The sequence below is a fragment of the Pezoporus wallicus genome, unplaced genomic scaffold, assembly GCF_028554395.1.
Source record: "Pezoporus wallicus isolate ANWC-B61680 ecotype Strahan unplaced genomic scaffold, APGP_CSIRO_Pwel_v1 contig_7162, whole genome shotgun sequence".
Classification (NCBI taxonomy): domain Eukaryota; kingdom Metazoa; phylum Chordata; class Aves; order Psittaciformes; family Psittacidae; genus Pezoporus; species Pezoporus wallicus.
The window spans coordinates 701,799-727,465 of NW_026641997.1; the positions used below are offsets into that span (position 1 = coordinate 701,799).

The window sequence follows — 25,667 nt, forward strand, 5'->3', positions numbered from 1 at the left end:
TTTTAAACAATCTCCTGATTAAATGCCGATTATACAGATATACTTTGACAAGTCCTCTAAAGCAGTCCTCAGAGACCCTACTGGCCATTCTATTTTGAAAAGAGAGATCAAAGTTAGGGGAGGAAACAGTAACTTTGCAGGAGCAGGAACCAGACTAAGAAACAAAACAGTGCTTTCAACCTTCCCAGAGAACAGCCAGAACTGAACCAAAGGCATTACACCTGACTCAGCTCAGTAGCATAATAAGGTTTCAAATTTGTCGTAGAAAAAGGAAGGGCTGCTTTCATTGCTTTCCTTAACAAAAAGGAGGTGTTTGTGAAAGAAAAGCCTACACCTTCAAAACACAATGGGAAATGGAGGTGAGCCTTGCAAAGGAGCTCTCCACACCTATACATACCCTTACTCCTGCGAGCAAAAACATCAGTAAGAATTCAGATATGTTCTTCCCTGTCCAATGGTATAAGGGGAACAGGAAGGGAAGAACAAGCAAAAAAAATTTCAAGACCCCCACAGATAAAGTCACTTCTGTTCTACAATCATGAAACTGCCATTTTTGGCAGAAACACCCAACACCTATTACAAGAGCAGCAGAAGCAAAATATTAAACTTTAGTGATTTCACGTAGTAGCTTGCTCCTAAAAGGCAAAACAGTCATTTACACTATTCCATCCAGTTCAGTTAGTTGAAAAGTAGCAGCATGGGTTCCTCTAAAACCGGCTCTTCTTTTGCCTTTGCACAGTTTTATTACAGGTTGTCTGAGTATCTCTATGCCACTACAACAAGCAACTTGTGGAATCTGAAATCTCACATTATAACTAATTGTCACATCAGTAATTTAACTGTAAAAAAGGTCCTTTGGGCAGCACTACTTCACAGACCATCTGTCTGGAGCATTTAGAAAAGAGTCAGTAGTCTTTCTAGGACTATTATATCCTACTCTGTAAACCCTTCCCACTGAGATAAGTTTCTGAACACTCGTAAAGCTCACTCATAAGCAATAGGTTTTTTAATTCATCTCATCCACTATTTGCTTGCAAAGGAGACTGCCTCGAAGTGACACAAAACAAAGTGAGGCAGAGCACAGGAAAAAAAAAAAACAAAAAACCAAACTTTATATTCATCTGCTTTCCCAGCAAACAGAAAAAATGAGTTCAAGTTGAGCAGGCATTTGTAGACTCCTTTGAGGCTGACAGCTATATCCAAAACATCCAGTGTGGCTGTCCTCTCATCTCTTTCCCTCATCACTTTTGGCATCACATCCTTGCTACTCTCACATCCCTGAGAATGGCTCTGAGTGTCCCCACCCTGTTTGACAAGGAATGCTAGGGTATGTGGCTCAAGTGAGGAAGTATGTTAAAAGCTGCAAGGAAAGGATATCCCCCTCATCCCCTCTTGTTTGTGTGTAAGGCATGAAACATTGTAGTTTGTAGTCAACTCCTGCTAAAATGAAATGTTTAACAGTTTAGTTCTGTCATTAGCTAAATGTTCTTACTATACTTCAACATCTTCAAAGGAGTTGCAGATTATATCTTGTTACTGAAGTAAGACTGAGGTTAACTACTAGTTGAAAGAATCTGCAGCCTTAATTTTAAAGATCATTTCTGCTTACACAGATGCTCACTGTTTGGGCAAGTAAGATCTGCTGTTTAGATTGGTTTGGTTTTGGGTTTGGTTTTGCTAATTTTTCATTGTTGGCTTTGGTTTGCTTTTTTTTGAGGGGGGGTAGAGAGGTTTTTGTTTGGTTTGGGTTTTCACTTTGTGGTGGGTTTTTTGTTTACGTGGGGCTTTTTGTTTGTGTGGTTTTTGTTTTTTTTTTCAGACTGGATCCAAACAGCAAAAGGTCCAATCTGCTTCTCTGACTTGTGAAAATAATACCTCAAACCAAAACCAGTGAGCCTTTATCTGCTAAACTCATAAAGAACTGCAACATATGATTGTGAAATATACTCTTCACTCAAAGAAACAGGGAAAGCAGGTTTCAAATACACAGTGAAATAGAGTCCCAGCTGCAGACCATGTTGTGCAGTTTACACTTCACCATGGTTCACATTTTCACTGTGGAGAACTTAACATAATCTCTATATACACATTTTTAAACACTGTACTCTTGAACTTCATTAGAAGCCTTGTAGTCAAGGACTGTAAGCCTTCACACAGTTTTCACAGATGGAAGCAGACACTGGACTGTGACAAGATCCCAGTCCACCAGTGTCTCTAGAACCCAACACCATTAGCAGACATCTGCAATCATTCTACATCTAATACCCAAACAGCTTTTCCAGTTGGAAGAGATTTTATCGGCACCCACATAAAACTGGTCCCTTCAGAGACTACGCTGAGATGTCACCATCCATGACTGTTCTTCACGCCAAAGCTGGAAAATCCTCAGGGTCATCAGGATTTGGAGCAACAAGCTCCACCTACAAAGTAAAAAAGAAAGCCTTATAGAAAAATGAATGCATTTCAAAAAAAACTGACAACTATAGATATGTATTTTATCCTGAAAAGGGTTAATTTTTCTTTGTATCCATCACTATCACAGAAACACTACGTATTTATTCTCAGGAGTTATGACTACTGTAATGTCTTCAGCATGAACTGATCCACGACCTGAGGAGGACCATAGGATCACAAGTTCTGCAGCACTGAAATGAAGAAAAAAAAGTAAAGCAACCTTGCCCAAAATACTGTCCGTTTTTAGTAGCTGCATTATTATCTTGTTACATTCTGAGGCTACTGCACGTATCAGATTGTAGTTTTAAATTCTATGCTGTGTGCTTAAAGAGCCTTTTTCACTCAGATGAAACAAATGCATCAACTTGCTTCTGCATTATTCTATAAGTTCCCAACCTTAAACTACTTGACTCATACTAGACAGAATTAAACCAAGACCTTCATTTAGCAGAAAGAAAAAGATATTCTTTTTCAGTGCACAAATGCTGCCTTGGTTTTTTTTTTCTTGAAAGAAAATGGTCAGTAGAGGTTTTTTTTATGGTTACATTGAACACTTGTCTCATTCTGTAGGATGCTGCATGACCCCAAATTTACTTACTGATCTCACTCTCAGTAATCAAACTATTACTGTACCATACTGAAATTTGCTGTAAGTGATATAAGGCTTCTTATTTTAATTATTTTTCAATTTATATAAAAACTCATTTCAGAAACAGATCTTTATTACATCCTTTCCTCTAGTTACCATTACAGCAACTAGTAATCAGACCTTTTGAAATACATATGTTAAGAGTTGTGAGCCTGAACCAGTATTTAATTTTGGGTCAGGAACTCAAAATAACCAGGTCAGCATACTATGCACAGGAATTAGAAACAAGTCTGTCACTACAGAAATCAGTAATTCCACAGAAAAGGGGGCAGGGACACACACACTTGTTGAGACAGTTTAGCTTAAATAATTAAGCTTTAGTCTGAGTCGCTTATAGTATTATGCTGTATGTATACAGCATAACAAACTGCACATAGAGTTTAGTATGCCATTTGCTTAGCTTTACTTGCTTAGCATGAGCAGCTAGATTTATTGAAGCCTTAGGCCATAAACTATGACTTTTGGCTGGAATAGAGTCAAGTTTTCTTAGTAATTTTCCTAGTAGCTAGTACAGCACTGTGTTTTGTCTTCAGTGTGAGAAGAATGTTGACAATACACCAAATCTAGTTGTTGCTAAATAATGTTTATCCTAGGTCTAGGACTTTTTCTAGTGTCCTGTGCTCTGCTGACAAGCAGACGCACAAGTGGGACAAACCAGAAGATAAAGAGGCTGCAGCCATCAGCAGAAGCTGCAACTCAACAAGATAAGAACAGTTAACAGCCTGCCTGTATGAAGACAGAGAAAGAATACAGTAAGGTGTTAGAAGACCCCACATCAAAAAGTCACCATTAGACTAAAAAGGCCCATGAGGGGTGGGTGAACAAATCACAAGGGTATATTTGCCCAGGGATTTCTTTGTTCAGGGCCCCTCTACGGAGACACCCAGCTCCAGCTGTCCCTTTTGCTGTACCACTCAATTATTAAATTATTTTTTCCTGCAATTGAACAACTGAGACTCTGCTGCAGGAAACCTGGGAAAGAGCCTGAAGGAGGAAGTGAGTGTGTCCGAGAAGTCAAATAGGGCACCCACCAGGTCAGTGGAACCATCTGCTGCAGAGGAACTCCAGTCCTAGCAGTTTAAGTCTTGGTTGGTGTGTGTGTAACTCCTTGAATAGCGTGTGAATGTTCAGGCAGCAGCCACTCTCCTAACACATGCACACCAACCACCAAGAAAAATCCCCGGGCAAGCAACAAGAAGACACATAAAATCCATTACCATTACTGCTGATTGAGGTCTTCTCTCCTCAACTTGTCTGCCACGACCACCACCTCGTGTTCCTCTTGATCCACGGCCAGGGCGAGGAAGACTCCCGAAATTAATATCCAGCTGAGATGTTATGTCATTCACTGGTCTTCGGAAGACAGGAGAATCATCTTCATAATCTTCCTTTTGCAACTAAAAAAAGAAATCTGGTTAAAGCCTATAGCTTCCACATACAACCTTCTCTCCTTCCCGCTATGTACATATTACAGACCAAGCAGCAGATAAATCACAACAACATCTAGAACAGAAGACAGGCCTTAACTTGCACAAGGTTTTAACTGAGGTGAGACAACCGTAGCTTCCCAGGTAGCTGGGACAGCTCCTCATTGGCTCAGATTGATTTTGTCCTGGCCACAAAATCATTCATTATCAGCTCTGTAACACTGAAGAGGATTTCCAGAAGTACTATCTATGAGGTTTTCTAATGGACAGGGGAATAAGGCTTAAGCTTACTCACTTCTACAATTATCTTGAAGTAACGGTTAAAAGGCTGCAGTAATGCACAGTTTCTGGCTACTAAGCAACCTATTAGTCTGTCTGCAGCTATGAGATTACTGTTGTTTTAACTCTGGATATTTCTAGTAGCTGTAGTGGATGTAAGATTACTTCCCATCATAATTCTAATGTGCACTATAGTAACAATAACATATATGTATAAACCCATTCCATACAGTGATAAGTCACTTACTTTATTCAATGTCTAATGCAGGGATTTGACTTGTCCGTGCTACGCAGTTCCCCACAGCTCTTATTCTATGTTCACTTTGACAAGGTCCCTTGATACTACCAGATAAGAAACTTCATGGGCAAAAAGAACAGAAACTTGCATGCACACCTCATGTACTTCCACAGTCTTTTCAAAGCTTGTGAAAGATATTCACTCTACCCTTGCCACCATATCCCTCTGAGAAGGATGAAGAGGATAATGACAACTGTGACTACCAAAAGCCATGCTAAATAGAATGCAGGCCACTTCAGTATTAGCATCTGTCCCTGGAAGTGCTCAATGACCTGAAGCGACTGAGGCTTAAAAAGCTGTAAGTTTTGATATTATAACAAGACAAAGGACACTATGTGTATCTATACATGCATGCAGTAATTAAAAATTCCATTAGACTAGACTATTTTGACATAAAAAAATCTGAAATCTTAGTAAGCAAGAATCTGTGAAAGAAGTCTCCCCTCTCACCCTAATCATATAAAAAAAAACAATCTAGATGTTCCCCCTAAAATGGCAGTTCGAGTAGAATCATGGAATAAAAGTTAGGGAAAAAGGGGGGTTGAGGTGGGGGGGAAGCACACTGCTATAGAACAAGCTCTCCAGAGTTACTTCTAAGAAGCAGGACCCCAAAAGTGAAAGATAAAAAGCAGTACTAAAAGAATTTATGTATTCCAAATGCGCAGTGAAAGCTGTTTTTCAGCACAGATGAGAAATAGGACACTTAAAATCCAGACTAAGTTATTAACCTATAATTATATTAACCCAAGTTTAATATATACATGCAAGTGTATACTGGCAAGTAAGCTAAACAGGATTCAAAGTTAGGGTAAGTAGTGTTTAGCAAACACAAGTTTCTCTAGCAGCACTACCAGAAATCTGCCTAGGTGGCACCAGCAAGGACACAGGTTTTATATTGCTAAGTGTGAGCCATACAGTAGCACAACTTGATACATTTGTAGACAAAATAGGGGTGATGATCTGAGAAAAGAAAATGAACAGACATTAAGTTTAAAGCAAGTTTTGAGGCACATATGTCATTACAGTAATCAAGTTTAGATATTGATTTCTAGGCTGTTCAGAATGTACTAAAGCTAGTAAAAAAACAATAGAGACTGTTTCCTAATTCTGGGTATAAAGCAGGGAATCCTCAGGCAATGCTTACGTGGTTGCTGTATTTTGACTTGTGAATCACCACTGCTCTGGAAGGAACAATGGATTCTGGCTTCCGAATGTTGAATTCAGGCTTTGGTCGATTCCGTTGCTGAAGACTTTTCCACTCATCTAATGTCATTTCTTGAACTACTTCTTCCATTGTCTCTCCTTCAGGAACTCTAGAGATTTATAGTTGTAAAATAAAAACCATTAGCTTGCAACATGCCAGGACGAACAAAAACACTAAAGATACTGAACAAAATATTTGGATTACTTCTCATCAAATTACTATCCTCAATTTCACTTACTCCCCATAGTAAGTTAATGTGCGAGTCTTACATTAATGTATGTTGGAAAATATATTTAATCGCCTGCTTGAAATTACTCATATGAACAAATGCTGTCTCCAGCCTCCTGTAGTAAGTTCTGGTATTTATCCAGTCTCATTTTAAGTTCAAGCACTTCAGATTCTAGACAAAAACAGTGTGTCTTTTGATGTAACATATTCTCTACCCTACTGTTTAATACTGAATCTATAATTTTAAAACTGTATTAAAATACTCCAATTGCATGGTTTGTACTGCAGTGACTTGTACTACAGGATGACAATGAGATAGATTCATGTTTCAGTGCAGCTTTCAGCCACGGTGCTCATGCTGTAAGATCTTCTAGGTAATTATTAACATTTTCTTTGTTAATTTCATAAAATGCTTCTTTGATTTCTTTTGTCAGATGTAATAGCATACAAGGAGACAGTATTTATCATCTGCAAAACTAGGTTAACCCTAGTCCAGTTTTAATTGGTCACAAAGTGCAATAATGATGATATATTCAAGGAAAACACATGGAATACATTGGAGTCTGCCTTGCATATAAAGACAAAAGTCCAAGGCTTTGTCTGTATTCATAAGACAAAATACATAAGTCAAAACTAAAGATTCTTCTCCACACATCAGTGCTTGACTACTCTTCTGCCATTTTTCTGAGGCTGATCAAAACCGAGTTGCCCAGAACCATCAGCTATTGGAGTACACTATGGGTGCAGCGTACCGGTATTTGAGGAAAGCCGTCTTCTACTAAGTAGCATCACATGCAGGGAACACAGCTCACTTCATCATCATAATTGCTTGCTGAGAAACAAGTCAAATACCATGAACTACAAGAAAACCTACACTGATTACTCCTAGATACTTGAGAAACCATTGCTTCCTTTTCCCACACAAAACTGTTACACATTGCAATAGCAGTCAAACTTGGTTAAGTATTTCCCTAACATTGATTTTTCCAGCAAACCCTTTCATAATTAGGTCCCTTCTAGTAGGAGAACTATGTATTTGGTTTTCCTCACTCAATCACAGTTCTAAGTCATGTTCTAACAAATGCTGATGATTTTTCCAATGTAAATACACAGCTGATCAGATGCAAGCTGTAAATTTATTTTATCATGGAAAGACACAGAGTCAAATGACAGTGAACTGTGAATTTTGCTTCTGAAGTTGTACAAGCACCCCATCAGAACACACACATCTGTTGGAAGTGTTCTGTACATTTAGAACTAGCCTGTATAAGAACAGGCCTGCTCCCTCTTGATATTTCAGAGAACAATCCATTTCTTGCAATTCAAAATGACACAGTATCTTCCTGAATAATACAGCATATGACAGGCAGAAGCAGAACTGAACAGTAATTTGGGTTCTAGAATGAACACAGTTTTAAATGCAGTTTGCAGAAAAATTAAATAAAAAATATGCAAGTCCTGTACTATATGCCTACCCTCTGACATGCCTTCATGCCCTGCTCATTGAAAATTACAGCTTGCATGAACCAGAAGCTAAGGGTTAGAAGACTGGTAAGCAGTTGTAGTTCTGTACAGATTAAGAAGATCTGAAACTGTATTAGAAAGACTGTTAAGAAAAAGAACTGGTTTAGTGAGTTAAATGAAAGAAACATAGAGGTGATAGATTCAGCTGCTTCTGGAAAAACACTAACAGACAGTGTTCCATGTGCAAGAGCCTTCAGAAATAACTGCACCCCAAACATTCCAATTTGTTGTCCTCAAGAGTAAGAAGCCAGATAATTCTTTTTTCATTAATTATCTGAAGCTTCAGTTTTGAGAATGGGTGCTGGAAATGCAGGACCAGTTGCAAGCACCCAGAGGAAATAAAAAGAGAAATTACACTAATAAAAAGGGGTTCTATGAAACTGGTTTAATTTCTGCCTAAGCCACTACCCGTGGGACAGAATCAATAAATGGCGTATCTGAACTTTAGGGAGTCTTTTGTCATCCTCTCACATTAGGTTTTCACCATGTTAGGGAGACGGTATTTCAGTCCTTGGTAAGAGCTGTAGAAAGATACAGAATTGGCTGCAACAAGTATATGGAGAAGGAGTGGTCAATTTTTCAACTTGCAAAAGAAAAACAAGCATCTGAGTGGAGCTACGAGGCCAGCTTTGTGCAGTTATCAGCAGTGTAATTTTCTAAACACATCTTCTACAGCAAGAAGCTTGTGAAAGAAAAGGGCAATAGCCCAAGTGTTCAAGAATGCTGAATGACCGACCTTAGCATTTCAGTGATATGAAATGCTAAGGCCCAGTAAGTAATTCCAAAACAACCAACCAAAACAACCACCACCTGCAAGTCCCAAGGACAGGCAGAAATACATAACTCGAGCAAAAGCATCAGCTATCCAAACACAGAATAGCAAGGCAGAAGCTCCAAAAGAGGGACCCCAAACTCCCCAAACCATGCAAGAATATTGATGTTTACCCAGTCAAACTGAACTTGAAATCAACAGTATTTTTCTCTTCTGCAACAGTGTACTATCATAAAGAGAAACAGTTTTATTTGGAACACATGTCACTGCTCCTGGGGTGGAACAAGGTCTCAACTGAGTAATGTCTTCTATGTGGAAACAGGCAGAAAAAGTCCAAAATAGAACTGCAAGACAGATAGGTCTAAAATACATGATCTACATGGGAAACCTTTAAAGAGATTCTGAGGAGGAAACATGCATAACAGTAAAAAAGAAGGAAACACATAACAGTAAAAAATAAATTAATTTTTGCACATTCATTGTGTTTCTCAGGAGAAAAACACCCCAAACACAGCAATTTCTATTTTCAAAGTATTGGAAAGACCAGCAAGGAACACCAAACTATCAGTAGAAGACATTAAAGTCACCTAGACAGATATGAAAAGTGGCACACATATGTCTGGTCATACCTTAAGTCACCAAGATCCCTTCTAGATCTAAATTTCTATGATTGTAAGACAACACAAGGACATTTCACTACACAGCAACTTGACTTCTCAAAAAAAAAAGGGGAAATAAAAAGTATTGCTTTGATAAGTAAACATCTATAAAGAAATGACCACTTACCTGTTCTAAAGGAAATACTAGTGGATTTACACTGCAAATGTCTGTTTTTTCAACCATAAAGAATGGTTTGATTTTTACTCCAAAGAATGGCTTCAACTGATAGGTTATTAGCAGTACAAGTGTGTTTTAGGTTGCTAAGACTCTCAAGGGGAAACACCTCCCACTAGTGAATCACAGCAAAAGGAACCTGCACATTACATTTTGGTCAGAGACTTGATGGCAGCAGGTTATTCTGGGCACCAAGCCTGCATGGAAGTGCACTCAGTGCATGACTTTCTACCTTGTAACCTTACATATTTCAGTAACTGCTTGGTGTACATCTTCATTAATCAAGCATGCCACCAAACATGCTTACAAAATATTGTGAGACAAGGGCAAACTGAATTCACAGTGCAAGCACATACCGAAACACCAAACAGGACTCTTCAGTAATGGTTCCTACAGCCTCACTGCTTTCAATGGATGACCATAAACCTCTACCTACGCCTTGTTTACTGTGCATTCCTTTCTAGCAGGAACCACTCTATGTGAATACAATAACATGCAGGAGAAATGCCCATGGCACTTAGCTATATGGCTGATTATTTTAATTAAAAATAATGATAGCAGGTCTTTTTCAGAACGTTTTTTCAGATTCAGATATACAAAGTGAATTCTTACTCAGTTTTTACCAAGAAATCAATTAGATCAATCTTTCCTATTAGACACAATCTACAGGAGTTAAACACGGTCATACCAAGCAGCAACTGTACAAGTTAACTATAGAAGAAAAACACTGAACCAAATCCTGATGAAGAGCTGGCCTGGTCTGTAGATAGCTGCCTGTCACTCTTAAACAATCAACCAAAAAAACCAACCAACCTCCCACCACCCAACCCCCAAAAGAAACAAACAAAACCCCCAAAACCAAACAAAAGGTAAATAGCCCTGCAAACTTGAAGACAAACTTTTGAAGTTTCCTATTAAATGACCAGAAGAATATTCAACTCCACCAAAAAGACAGTCCTGTGTGAAGAAGTGCAAGCAAGCCCCATAGAATAAATACTAACTCTGCAAACACCTTTGATAGGAATTGATCAGGCTTTGTCATACTGAGTAAAAAGAAAAATCTATTCATTTGAATTACCAGTCAACACAAGCATGTTACATTGTTCAGACAGTGAAGACAAGCTCAACTGAAAGCACCTGTGAGGAAAGCTTATACTGCTGTGTACTTGTACATTCTATACTTACTGCTTGCAGCAAAAATACCCCAACTTATTAGCATGGAGTTTGGGATACTATAAGCAGAAATAGATATTGTTGATATATTCAAGAAAATGCGAAGATATGGAAAAAAACACCCTTGATTTATATCGTAGAAGAATTAAAGAAACTTCCCCCCATTTCTTTTAAATGGAAGCAGTTACAATAGGAAAGACTGTAAAAGAAGAAACAATCCAAGTCTTCCATCTCTTCCTCAATGCAAGCACAAAATTGCAATCAAGCTGTAGGCAAGAAAAGGATTCTTTGGAGTCGCTGCATTTAAGAGTCAAAATGAGAACGATCCTAGCAGTAGCTTAAGCAAACACACATCCTACACCCCAGTATTGAGATTGTAGCAAAAGCAGAAGGTAATCTAGTTAGAATATTTTGATGAGGTGTTTTACCTGCCAGAAGCCAGCACCTCTGGAGAGCAGGGGCAACCTAAACAAGTAACACCTTAAAATACATCCACCAGCTCTTGTTTCTTAATATTAAAAGAACAATTTAAAAATATTCCACCTTGTTAAGGTGTATGCCATACAATCCTTCCTAATTACCTACATGATATTCACACATCTCCTATTATAAAACACATAGTCAGCAAGCTGACACTATTCCCACAGGTAAGTGCAATGAGGTATATGCAATTTGTATTTTGTATACAGATTTCTAAGTCTTCAGGACACTATTTACCACACTGGAAACATACACAAACCAGAACTTTGTACTTGGAGGTTACTTGCACTTTTTAATCTTACAGATTTCAATGGACTATTCCTAAACAAAGATTTCTTTAAAAACATGAGGAGGAGTAAAATCTCTAGAAAGGTTCACAGTCTGACTGAATACCTATTGATTCCTGAGAAAGCGAAAAGAATTAAAGGCAACTGGAAAAAATATCTGACTGAATCTGCCACTTTTCTCATGCCTTATGCTCTACAAGGGACTGACATCAGGATGTATCTACAAAGAGCCTGGAGTGGAAACACGTTAAGTCTGAAACAAATAAAAAGTACTTGTAGCTGGCAATTAAACAAAACCAAACTGAATAACTGTTCTCATATTTAGCTAATACCATGCATTTTTGATAGTTTATGTACATTATGCATCCAACTTTAAGTTAGTCTAGATACAGTTTTCTGGAAGCCCAATCAGTTAATTTCAGAGACAGATTTCCTCCTATATAACTGTTCATTAAAAGCCAGTTTAAAATTTAAAAGAATTGAAACTGCATCAATTCCACTTCTTACAAGAAATTAACAAAGCCACTAATAACTGGAGCTGCACCACTAGGTCAGAAGGACCTATTCACCACATGCTATTTGATTATTCTTTGAAGTCTTTTACTTGGACAAGACTGCCCAGTTACTTTTTCTTATGGCAGTGTTTATTTGCTGTAAATTCTCATTGGACACTGATCATAATGAAAGCCAGAAAACTGGTAGATTTCTCTCTCAATTTCCCTACTCCTAAGGCTCAGTGCAAGATTATTTCCAACAAGTTTCAAGCTCTGAAGAGGCCCTTCATGAGTATGTGACAACTGCATGGTAGTAGTGACTGATGAATACTGACTTACAGAATTTTATCTTAGTGTATTTTGATTGTGTTTGTATGACTGCATAGGCATCTTCAATCCTTTTTCCTCATAGAACTTCAGAAAGCAGGGTAGTTTTTACAAACAGGCCAAATTAAAAGGAAACAGGCAATATACAGCTCCTTCTTAAATCATCACCAAATCTTAGGAACTTAAGGATCACTAGGCAACCAAATGCAATCTGCAGCTGTATAAACCAAGCTTTTGTGAAGAATTAGAGATGCATTTTCATGAATCACACATATAGACAAAGCTTTTGTATTTTGAAGTGTGTAGTAGCAAAACTTCACAGTTCACATTTCAAGTGTGTCTCCCAATACAAGTGTATCAGTAAGTCAATTGTTTTTTTTTTGCATTTATAAAGAAAATACTGTAGTGAGACTATACTTGTTCAGAGACTCTCCTCCAGATGCCCCTGGCTGCTCATCTGTTTTTGCAGTTTCTTCCATAGGAGCAGTCTGTTCCATCCCACTAAAATGGTAAACAAATAAGCAAAAAAGAACAATAAACAAATGCATTAGAAAAAAAGCCCTTGCTGATCCATACACCATTTTTTCCAAGCATTCCTTGAGACAGAAAAAAAAAAAAAAAAAAAGAGGAAAACTCCTCTAGAAACATAAGCAGAAAGTAGACCTACTAAGTGACTAGTGAGGCAATATCCTGGGTTCAGCAGTAGCAGTCATTTTTCTCCTTCTTAGTAGCTGCTGCAGTGCTGTGTTTTTGACTTTCAGCCTGGGAACAGCGCTGATAACACCGATGTTTTTAGTTGCTGCCCAGTAATGTTGAGTCTGACCAAGGACTTTCTGAGTCTCATGCTCTGCCAGGGAGGAGGGGAAGCCGGGAGGAAGCAGAGATAGGACACCTGACCCAAACTAGCCAAAAGGGTATTCCATACCACAGCACGTCATGCCCACTATATAAACTGGGGGCAGTTACCCGGAAAGGTTAGATCACAGCTCAGGTTGGGCTGGGTATTGGTCGGCAGGTGGTGAGCAGTTGCATTCTCTTCCCTTGTTATTTCCCTTATCATTATTATCATTGGTGGCATCAGCAGTGGTTTGTGTTATACCTTAGTTACTGGAGCATTCTTATCTCAACCCCTGGGAGCTACATTCTTTCAGTTCTCCTCCCCATGCCTCCAGGAGAGGGAGGAGGAAGTGGGGGGGGGAGTGAGTGAGTGGATGCATGGTTCTGAGTTACCGGCTGGGCTTAAACCACAACAGGCAACTAACAAAACGAGAAGCGTAAGAAAAATCTGACTTCTGTGTACTATCAAAATAAGTGAAAAGCATGCATGAAGACAAAATAATTCAACAGTAAACAGTAACACCAGTACTTGATTACAGCTTATTACTGGTGTTTGGGTTTGCCTTTTTGTTTCTTCTCTCCTATTAAAATGGTAAAATTTATACTTATTTTTTTCCGTAACATGGACATAAGTTACCGCTCTCATTTGACAGTGAACAAGCACTTAATTTTAAATATGTATGCCTACCAACAGAATGAAAGAAACATAACTCTAATGCATCATTGAGCACAATTAAGGCACAGACATGCTTTCTGAATTGTTTAGACAACTCCAATTTAATGCCTCTTCTACCACACACACTACATCACAAGAAAGCATTGACATCTCATGTTTGTATCAAGTTCTGACGCTACTGAACTAAAAAAAAATATAACGGATCTTGAATTTCTTGTATTTTATGAAGTTCACACAACCTTCCCTGACATCCTATAGAAGATGGTTTTGTGATTTTGGTCAGCTAGTTTTGTGCTGTCACCACAGAATTATGTTAAGCTAGTTGATCCTTCATTTTGAGAAGTAACCTAACCAATCTTTTAGTAAGAAATTTTATAGAAGAGATGGAAGTTAGTACAACCTTTCATGAGAATGTGGAATATTAAGTCTGAAAATTATTATCCATCAAGGCTGTATTTTTCAGCCTTTTAACCAGATTGTCTGAATCCACCATTTAAGTTTAAAAAAAGTTTGTGGGTTGTTTTTTTTTTCTTTGGTTGGTTGGTTTTTTATTTACAATTTCATGAATCAGTGTGCCTATGGCTACAGATTTTTGCTGTAAGTTCAAAGTGCTGCCTTTTCCCTGTCCTTTACCAGCCTTCAGTTAAAGAGTTCTACATATATATAAGAACAAAAGCTACTGAAAAGAGTAGCGTATTGAGAAAAAGTCATATTGAGACTATTGAGAAAAATCATAGCTCATTTCAGCTAAAAGATTTGGCCCCCGTAAAAAAAAAAAAAAAAGAAGAAACATCACCCATGCCTTTGCTACAATTTAATCTCTCCAATATGAAGCAGGTGAGGCCAGAAAACTGCAAAACTACATTCATCAAAACAACTAATAGAACGCAAGACTCAAAATGTACATGAAATCACTGAATGGAACATGATAATATAAGACGGACCATATCAAATGATGATCTATGACAGGCACAAGTTTATCTTTTACCTTGTATCATCTTTAACTCTTCTCCAGCTGTAAGCTCCACTTCCACCCTTTTTGTCAGCTGCTTTCACTCCTCTAGAGAGAAAAGAAGGGTTCTGTGAGTTTAAGAGCTTGTTTTCATTAGGACCTCAAACTAAAACCAGCACTGACTTTTTGCCAACCAACCTGGATATAGAAGAAAGGATCAGAATATACAGGAGACACTACTGCAGTGCTGGCTGTTGCTTACTTGTACACCAAATAAGAAGCAGCACACAGAACACTTATATTTTCACATTCCTGCTTTGTATTTCAAACTCCCATCTTCCTCTCTGATCAAAGTCATCAAAACTTCTGTTTATTCCACTACCTCTTCCTCTACCTCGCATTCCACCTTCTCTGCCACAACCTCTTACTGGCCTTTCATGGTGGTCTAATCTTTCAGTTGATCTAAAAACAAGATTTCTAGTCAGATTTTTGTTCAGACAGAACAGTTGAAGAAAAAAAATTGCATGGTTGTATTTGTGCAGCTGTGAGAGACATCAGAGTGTTAGAGCTACCACTCAATGTTTAGAGCACATCTTTACACAGTACAGTTGTGTTAGTTTTGTCATTAAAAATAGATATAAACTGAATACAAATAACAGGAATGGAAAGTTCAGCTGTTTATTTGCAACACTGAAAACATCCAAGAAGTTAAATAATACATTATAAAACTGTCAAATCGTCATCAGCTTTATCAGTCAATAGCCCACTCTCTAAACACAGACGCATATGCAACTGCTAAAAATTTCAGGGAACTTGTTAAATACCAACTATTGTGATACAAAGTAAGAACAGACATGCTCTCAAGCATTAAGGGTTTAGGCGGGCTTTTATAGTACTTGTAAGGAAAGCAAAATGGACATGCATTCACTATCCAGTAGTGAATAGTGCAACAAAAGTTTATTTTCAGTTTGAATAGTAAAATCCATTCAACTTGGAGCCTGCACCACATGTTCTGCAAAGCTTGAATGGTATGAGAGCTCAGACATGAACATTTATGCTGCAGACTAGGAGTTAGGTTTTCACATTCTCACACTGTTCAGTTTTGCCTTATATTTCTAACATTTAACACAATCATTCCAAATCCACCTGCAAGGAAGCTGAAGTTGCAGCTCTGGTGGGCAAGAACCAATCTTTCAGCAAATCTACACATTAATGCAACCATACCTTTAAGTTACATCTGGCTACTAGATCTGTTTTAAGGTTAAACCTTTCCCTTCCCAACCCTGTGCAGACCCTCCACAAGGCACCTTACTTCTCCCTCTATGATACATACCTTTCCACTGTAGGTTCCACTTGTCTTTCTGTTTCATTGGCACAATATTTTCCGAAATATGGTCTCTCTTCATTTTTGTCTTGTTTCACCTCTGCTCTTCTGTTATTGAATCCTTGCTGTTCTCCCCAGTAGGGTGCTCGCTTCTGGCCTACACAAACACACACATACGGATTACTAACAGTTTAGTAGTAACTGAATTGCAGTTATCAAACTACTAACTGAAATGAGCTGATTACACCTTACAGTCTTCTGCAAGCTCACCCAAACCAAAAAGCACTTAATGTTGCCAGACTCTCCGTTTTAAAGACATTCAATTACTTTCCCTTTTGTATCGATCAGGAAAAAAATATTATGGATATTGACAACAGCTCACACATTTCCAGAAAAAAGATAGGCTACAGAAAAACCTCATTTTGCTCTCAGAAATGGAGAACAAAAACTGTTGCTCTCATGTTCTCTCAAAGATCTTGCTAGTGTACTACAGAACAAGAAAGAGAAGTGTCAATGGAAGACATGAATTGCAAGACTGCTGCAGGAGCAAAAAAGGTGGGAGAAAGAGAAGGACTGTTAGACCTTAGTTGTCTGTCATAAGACAAGACACCTCTTGCCAAATGAGCTGAATTTAGAGGTCTGAGCCTGCACCTTTTCTTTAAGCTCACGGTTACAGTATGCAATAACCAGAAGAGGGTCACCTCCTTCTGAAATACAGGACCATTCACCTACATGAGAAGTCACTGGGTTTAAGTGGCAGAAACCCAAGCATTAAGTACAAAGACTCCAACACCACGAATTGTCAAAATGTCAATATATTTCAAGGTAAAACATATTTAAGCTTTTTGTGGTTTTTTTTTCAGCCACTGTCAGGGTTAAGGAGGAACAGGTTGGGCAGGGTGAATGCACAGAAATTGTGTATTATAGGAGAGAATAAACTGAGGTTATCCACTCAACCCATACACATATATAGTACATAAAAGAAAAAAAAGTCTATTCTACCACACAATATTGAGACAAAATTAATTCATAGCTCCACAGAAATGCCCTATAAGATCTCTGATGAAAGCTTCAGTGGCAAGCATGAAGACTGTAACATCACCTTTAAAAACAAGGCCTCAAAGAATTACCCACTCAGCAAATAAGGTACAAGAATGATAAAACAAGTTTGTTATGCAGTGAGGACAGTCATATCTGTACACAAAGGACAGTTTTGTCTGTCCTGGAGAAGTAACATAAGCTTTGCTTTTCTTTAAAGTACACACCACTTGACATAAGATACTCCAGTAATTTTCCTCAAGGTTTGAAGTTTCTCAGCCCTCACAGCAACAAGCATACTTGCATCCCCAAAAAACTACAATGTATACTCCGGATAAAGGGCAACTTTTGAAACCAGTTTCTGAGTAAGCCTTTCAAACCAGGATGTTTCAATAAATAGCAAAACTTTAAAGTACATAGAATTGTACATACTGTACATGTCTACTCGATACAGATCTCAACTACACCACCAACTATACAAGTGATAATTCCAAACCAGAATCTTGCTGTGGAAAGAGTGACTGATTTCTGACCTAATGTTTAATTATTTTGTTTGGATATGAATGCACAAGTGCAAGAGCACATTTTTATTTATTTTTCAGTTTCTCACTGGCTATCAGAAACATCAGTTATTCTAAACAGATTAACTTGGCAAGAATGCACTAGTCAGAGACCACCTTCCCCTAAGCACTTACTATTAACCTCAATTACACCTTCCGATTCGAAGAGCTCCTTAAAACAAGTAAAGCAATGCCAAAACATTGAGGTGAAAAGTAATTTTAAAAAGACAGTCTTCAGTTCTGTTACCCAATACCACTTAGAAGTAGTTCAAAGTCTTTTTGCCAGATATGCCAGTGTATTATGTGTCACTAGCACTGATCACGCTAGACACAACAGTCACGACTACTCTGACTTCAGCGCAAGGCTATTTCACTTTTTTCTAGCTGGTGGCTATAATTACTACAGATGGATTCTAAACACTAGAAAGGTGGCACTTATTACCTGTATAAAAACACTTTTAAACTGGTTTGACAGACATGCAGCAGTGGCTTAAAGCAGTATGCAGCAACTACACTTCACTAATAAGCCGAGTCACCCTCAAGGCAGAAGCTTGTGAATCAGTTCAAACACCAGCACACCTTTCAGCTCTGCATATAAAGGCAAACTAAACTGGAGTTTGACAGCAGTGACAGCATAACCTATTAGGATTTTAATCCTCTGCCATATGTCTGTCCCAGGGCAGGCTCATTTTTATTTTGGCAGCTTAAGGCCACCTACACTTTTTTCTTTTTTTTTTTTTTGGGGGGGGGGGGGGGGGGGGGGGAGAGGGAAAGAAAAGAAACCACAAACCAAGAATAAAAAACAACCACTGGCAAAACAAAATCTTTGTAGCAATGCCACAACAGCTTTCACTTAAAAGGAACTGGGCTATGCTTTGAATGCTCATTAACTACCTCTTCCAAGTACACCCTGGTATTGTCTCCTTGTTTGCATATATAGCCTGGTAAGCAGGTTTTCTTCAAACCAGGAAAAAGAACAACAAACAGCAACCCTCTGGAGTATTGTAGATCATCTGCTTGAGGTCCTACAAAGATCATGCTGAAAGCTGAAGGTCATTCTTTCAAAGCTACCAAGTTGAGCCTCTCTAAGGTGGTTTTCCTGGGTCTTACATCTGCAGTCTGTATTCAGCTGAAGATGTTGACCACCATTCCCCACTTCAACACTGCTTCCCTGGGAAGTTACTGCAGCAGTGCAGTCCGTCAGCTGAGTTGCATGTCACTTTATAAACCGAGGAATCAGAAATCTGATGCTTAAGCTGTTCCCACAGACCCAGCTTCCCCACCCCAAGAACCAGCTGAACTATTATTATAAAGATATCTGTAAATACTAGAATTACAAGGTACTAGAACTAGGCTAAGGAAAAAGGTCCAGTTTTATGAGCCATTGGTAAAACTCTAAATCATACAGAGCTAACGTACTTTAGTTTTCACCTTCCCTACAACAGTACGTTACTATCAGTACTAGTTTTGTTTATACTGCAGCATTTTAATAGACTTTCTAGAGAGATGTTTTTAATAAGCACATATCACAGAACTCACACTGGGAATGAAAATTTTACTTTTAAGACCTGCATTGTCTTGTTTCTCAGACAGTGGCTATCTATGTATTAACAGATGGATTCAAAACAACACAGTGAAATCTAGCTGTCCTTGCACTGTTGTCATCTAGTTCTCACCAAATTTCTCTAACCATATAATCTGTCCTTCCACAAGCAAGACTTTTGCTTGGGAAGAGACAGTTTTTAAGGCTTTGTGTGCTCATGCCTTTTTTTTCTCATCTTAAAACTAAAATTTTTTAAAAATATAAAAAATAATAATAATAAAAAAATTAAAAGGTTGTGTGCAGTAAACCTTGACTTTGGATAAACACCACAAGAAGTCCATCTTGCAACTGCCATCAGTGACTACAAGCTAGATCAGGAATCTTGCTGTTTCCCCCATTCCTTCATGTAAGGAGCACAGCAGGTGATGATGGCAGCTAGCATGCAGTTCACAGGCTGACAGAGGTTACTGCTGTAAAGAACACCAAAGCCTTGCCTTCTGACCTAACATCCAGCTGACAATTCTTCACCTTCATGCTTTATGAGTCCTCACAAGCCTGAGACCAGCACATCTCACCAAAACAGGTGACACTCTAACCAGTAAGACAATTCCATCAGTACTCCATTTCTACAAATGCAGCCTGGGATGAAGAAGTGCCAAACAAGGGCTTATTTCTATTTTGCTCAACTAGCCCAACAGGAACAGAGCAAAGTCAGAGTGTAGCTTTGATTCAGTTAGGATGAACATTAGACCAAAGAAAGTAGCCAGGCAAAAGACATGATATATCTTATAGCATGTATTTGAAAAAAAAGAGAAAAGCAATGACAAAATGCTTTCCACATGGTAATCTACCCTCAGAGGTTTTCTGAATTAAAGACTATAAACATTGATTTATGCAGGACAGATCCACAGATGGGCTGCCATGTCTTTACCTGGACTCCTGTCAGAATAGGTAAATGCTTTGATATATCAACATCACCCTACAGCAATAAGGGCCACAGGTCAATAATAGTCTCTATAGAAAAAAGCATTCTTTCCCCTCATTTCACAAAATTTGACTTACATTATATCCCTTTATTTCTGCAAAATAAGAATCAATACTCTTTGCCTTCTCCAAGTCTCACCTGCAGTTCTATGCACATTCCTTTTGCATCCTCAGATATCTCTTCTCAAAACAAAGCCCTTGATTTAAATTTCTCCCAATGCAGAAATAATTCTCCAAGTTTAATTCATCACTCTAATGTTTTTTTTCTAGCTTTAGCGTGTTTGAGGTGAACAAAAGAGCAGACACACTTACAAGACATTGGAAAGTAAGATTCCTTCAAAGGCATGACAATTCCTTTTCCATTTTCCCTGCTACTGCTACCCCAAGAATCCCCAACATTTGCTTCTTTCGGACATGGCAACTGGAGATAGACCTGCTGTCCTACTCTTTAACAGTCCAAATAACTTCAAGCTCTTGTTCATTAACTAAAATAGTCTGAATAAGAAAAATCTTCACATGGTAGTACAGTTTGCAATGCTGCCCCTCACCTCAATCAAAGTTCTCCCATACGTATTACTTTACCCTTACTGATAGTGAATTTCCTCTGTCATTTTATAACTCCTTTACAATATGTAACTTGTGTCATTGCCCTGTAACTCTTCTTCTATTGTGCTATACAACCTTGTACCAGCAAATCTTGGTTATTTATTGGTTCTATTTTTCTCTCATAGGTCTTTCAGCAAAGTCTTCCCACCCACCTACATACACACACAGACACACACACACACAAGAAAATAACTTAAACTGTGCTTAATTTTTTTCATTTCAGACAAGTTCCAGGTGCTTTGTAGATGTTAAAACAAAGCTGACAACAGCACAACCATTGGTCCTAAATTCAAGTCTCTCCTTCATCTTATTCCAAGACACCCTTCTTTCCTCTTCTTTCAGCTTAACTTTAAAATTGAAAAATCTGAGCCTCATGAAACAATTTAGTAGGAGGAGAAGAAGAAAGTACAAAAACCAAACAGGAGTACTGCTCCAGTTTGTCTGGAACGAGGGCAAGTGGAGAAATAATTCAAGGATCTCTGTTATTAATTATGGCTGCATGCAAACACACTGCTTCATTATCATCTCAGTAGCACAATGATACCTATACATGTACAACTCATCTTCCTTTACAGTAAAGCTGCATAACTGGAAACAGTAAAAATAATTCACACTCTCAGGGACACATTTTTCTAAACTTGAGAGTGCAGCAGATGTAAGACTGCACAGACAATCTTATCTCCTCCCCTTCACATGTGTGTGTTCACATGATTTTGATTTCAAACTTCAAGCTATTAATTTTGTAAACTAAAGCATGGCTAATTATATGATTTGCAGAATAATACTCCAGTATCTGAAAACACACACACAAAAAGGCTTCAGCTACTGCATATACCACACCAAAAAGAGACACATGCAGTTAAGACTCCATTCTGTGGTACATTTTGGTTTCATGTGTGCCAGTACTCAATCACAGAATTGCCTACTGCAGCTTTCCTCTGGGCAACCTTATGACTATGTAGCTGAAAGAATGCTATTGGAAGAAGTTATTTCAAATATGAAAATTGCAATCAGTACAAGATAAAATTCCCCTGAAACATTCCATGCCATATTAATTTTTAAAACAGTAGCTAAAAACTCAAACATACAGTATCCAGTATTGCATCTAAATGTTACATAAACCATCAAATTTACATGAAAGAAGAAAAACTTTTAGAGGTATCAGCAACAAATTTTAGAGATTTCAACAGGAAAGGGCTTATTACTGCATGATCAACACATTTAATTTGCCTGGACTGGTGAAGAATGCAAACTCTGCAACTGGGCCTTTTGAACAAAGAGCTGGCAAATGCAGTTTGGCCACTGTGCTAAGAATGAACTGAGTTAAGAGTAAGAGGTACAATTATAAGAGCTGTAGTATCTACAAACAGCCTTTACCCAAATCCTTACCATACAGTATAAAAATCACTGAACACCACAGTCAGTAAGGGAGAAAGAAATACATCATGTATATAAGGAGGAAGTTCTTTACTGTAAAGGTGGTGAGGCACTGGAATGAGTTGACCAAGGAAGCTGTGAATGCTCCATCCCTGGCGGTGTTCAAGGCCAGGTTGGACAGAGCCTTGGGTGACATGGTTTAGTGTGAGGTGTCCCTGCCCATGGCAGGGGGGTTGGACCTTGGTGATTTTAAGGTCCTTTCCAGCCCTAACTATTCTATGATTCTATGTTGATTAAGGTGAAAAGGATAGGTTTTGATGGGCTATGGAATACGAATCCATTTTCTCCTTAAAGACAGATTCAAAAATAGTTGTGTCAATTCATAATAAATAGTTTGGATTCTGCAAGTCAAAGTACTGGATTATCTGGCAAAGTCCACTTGGGAGGCTTGTTTCAAACTGAAAACATCTCTAGAAAATAAGTAAAAATTCCCCTAGAAAAGGCAGTGAAGAATTAACCAAAAACCAAACCAAAAATAAATATCAACTCACAGAGCTTTGTGAGTAAACCTTCCACTCAAACTTCAAAACATAACACTGAAAGAAGCCTCTCAGACTACTGTAAAAACTTTTCTCTATTTCAAGATCAAAGACTAGGCCTGCTTCAAGTCTCTCTAAAGGTAAAGACTATTTTGTTCAGATTTAATATGCTGAAGAAATAATACAATAATAAAAACAAAAAATTGTGAAACTTCTAACAAGACTTTTTGTAACCCAAAAAAGCAAAACACCCAGTAATGTGAAAAAACAGTTTGGAGGTGGTCCAATGGAGGCCCATGAAGATGATCAAAGAGCTGGAAAGGCTGCCCTATGAGTAAAGGCTGAAGGAGCTAGGTCTCTTCTCCCTGGAGAAGGCTCAGCTGGGCGACACATCACAGTGTTCCAGTACTTGAAGGGCAGCTACAGAGTGCAGAGAGGATGAAGGCTTCTATCTTCACAAGAAGCCATGTGGAGAAGACAAGGGCTAACACGTACAAGCTGCATGAGGAGAGTTTTCATCTGTTACCAGAAAGAAATTTGTAACAATCATTCACTGGAACAACTCCACCAGAGCCATGGTGGAGTCCCCATCACTGAAGGTTTTCCAAATGCAATGAGACAGGATGCTAGATGATCCCTTCTAGGCTGCCTTTCCCAGGAAAGGTTGGACCAGGCAATCCTTCGAGTTCCCACTCCACCTGGCTGATCATTTTAAATTAGCAAGCAACCAGTTAAAACAAGGCATGTGTGCCTCATCTCTCTATATGAGAAACTAGGTTTCTTAATATCAAGGTAGTAGAAAACAGTCAAAACCACTCCACAGAGTCACTGTGTACTATCATAGAATTACACTCAGAACCTGTGTGCTTAAGATAGCTATAAACAAGTGGAAGGTAAAAGATGCTCTTCACATACTTCTAACACTCCTGGCAGGTTACCAATAACCACCAGCTCTTGCTCAAGAACTTTTTCATCAAAACTTGAGACTTTGAGGTTCACTGAACAGGCCTCTTCACCTCCATTTAATACCCACAGCAAAGTATCCCTTAAGTAAAATAAGCCTGTTACTAATGTGACTGTTGGTCTTACAGGCAGAGATCCATGACAAAGTCACATAACAATCACAGATGAATCTCAAAAGGCAAGTTTCATACCACTGTCCACAGGGACAGTGACAATTTAAGATCATCCTCTGCAAAGATGAATATTAACCAGTGCTTATGTGGCACTGAAAAAGTCTCTGATGCACAAGGTGAAATAATTGCTGTTGGAACAGTGTAATACTGTAAGTCTAAGAAATAAGAACTGATAACACTGGCAATGTCTTGATGGAGCAATAACCCAGACTGAAAGGCCACACCTTTTTCTAGGGAATTAAAACACACAGTTCAATCACTATGAATTTAACAGGAGCTTTTACTACAGGAAAAGATCGGTATCTTAATGTGTTAAGCTCCAATGCCTGCGGTAGGTGAATGGGAATTTACAACTCAAGAGGGTAAAACCAGAGTTTTTGGACACAGTGTGTAGAGCCAGACCTCAAATACTTTAGATACTGAATCCAGCAGCCTGGGGCTCAATACCAGGTAAGTAATAACAGCAAGACTCACAAGAAAAGAAGACTCCAATTGCAAGGAGACATTGCCCAGCAAAGCCTTCAGCTACAAAGAAAACTGTGACATACAAAAGCCGAATGGTTCCCTATTCCCTTGAAGAAACATTCTGCATTACAACCTTGCAGCTGACAAACAGCCTAGACTATTCCTCAACACCGTGCTAAAGAGTTCTTCTAGCAGGTAAGTTTTTATACAAATGTTTGTGCAACAATGCAAGCTTAAGGCAAACTAAGCGCAGATTCCCGGGCATACTATAACCCCGAGGAAGCTAAAGTACCAGAAGACTCAGAGGGACCAAGAAAATAAGTCTGCAAGCATCCGACACCAAAGGTAAACGGCCACTGACGAAATGCATCATCAGGGATGCTAAGGGATGCTAAACCAGCAAGAAAACTACAGGTGCCGGGGTGGCAGAGTTAATGCTCTTTCATCTGTCTCTTACATCTACTTCCGAAGTTCTCGTTTGCTCTTCCGAAGACCCATTTACCTTCCGAAGCCCCCCCGGGTAGGATGGGAGAGCTCCCACGACGGCCCCGCAGCTCGGCTCCGCAGTGACGCCCAGCTGTCCCTGTCTCTCCAAGGGGACTTTCAGGTACCCACTCACAACGGCAACCCAATGAAATCGATCTTCTCATTACCGCAGCCACAAGCGGCGGAACGCCAGGACTGCTAAAGGGAGAGGCAAGGCAGGCGCGGGGCCAGCCGCGACCCCCGCCACGCTGCATGGCCCTCTGCCTGCATCGGCACCCGACTCCCACGGAACACCGGCTGCCGGGCCGCTCGCCCCGCCGGACCCCACATCCCCCGCCCCGCCGCCGTACCGGTTTCCAGCGGCCCCCAGGGCACAGGGGGACTCCCGGACTGCTTGCGCTGCTTCTGGGACTCCCTCTTGCCGCCGCCCGCCCTGCCGCCAGGACCGGCTGTCCTGGCGGCTGCCGCCGCCGCCTCTTCTTGCTGCTTCTTGCGTTGTTGCTGGCGGCGCTCGGCCTCGCTCAGGATGTCGAAGGGGTCTGACTCGTCGTCCAGGAGCTGGTAGAAGCGGTTGGCGATGGAGCAGCCAAAGCTCTCCTGCATCAAGGCAGCCACCGGACTGTCCACCGTCCCCTGCATCATCGTTCCGGACAACTGACCCTATCCCCTTCCCTACCCGCGGTCCGCTCCGGGGCTGCAGCTGAGGTGACCACG

General features: G+C 39.4%; 1 protein-coding gene across 1 annotated transcript; it reads right to left on the reverse strand.

Moving 5' to 3' along the window:
• Window positions 1-1,787: 1,787 nt before the first annotated feature.
• HABP4 (hyaluronan binding protein 4) lies at window positions 1,788-25,667 on the reverse strand. The gene is given in 8 exon segments (XM_057426466.1): window positions 1,788-2,420; window positions 4,321-4,500; window positions 6,252-6,420; window positions 12,848-12,931; window positions 14,932-15,003; window positions 15,190-15,357; window positions 16,229-16,376; window positions 25,304-25,667. Coding segments are annotated over 8 exon segments (1,170 nt in total). The 5' UTR covers window positions 25,596-25,667; the 3' UTR covers window positions 1,788-2,363.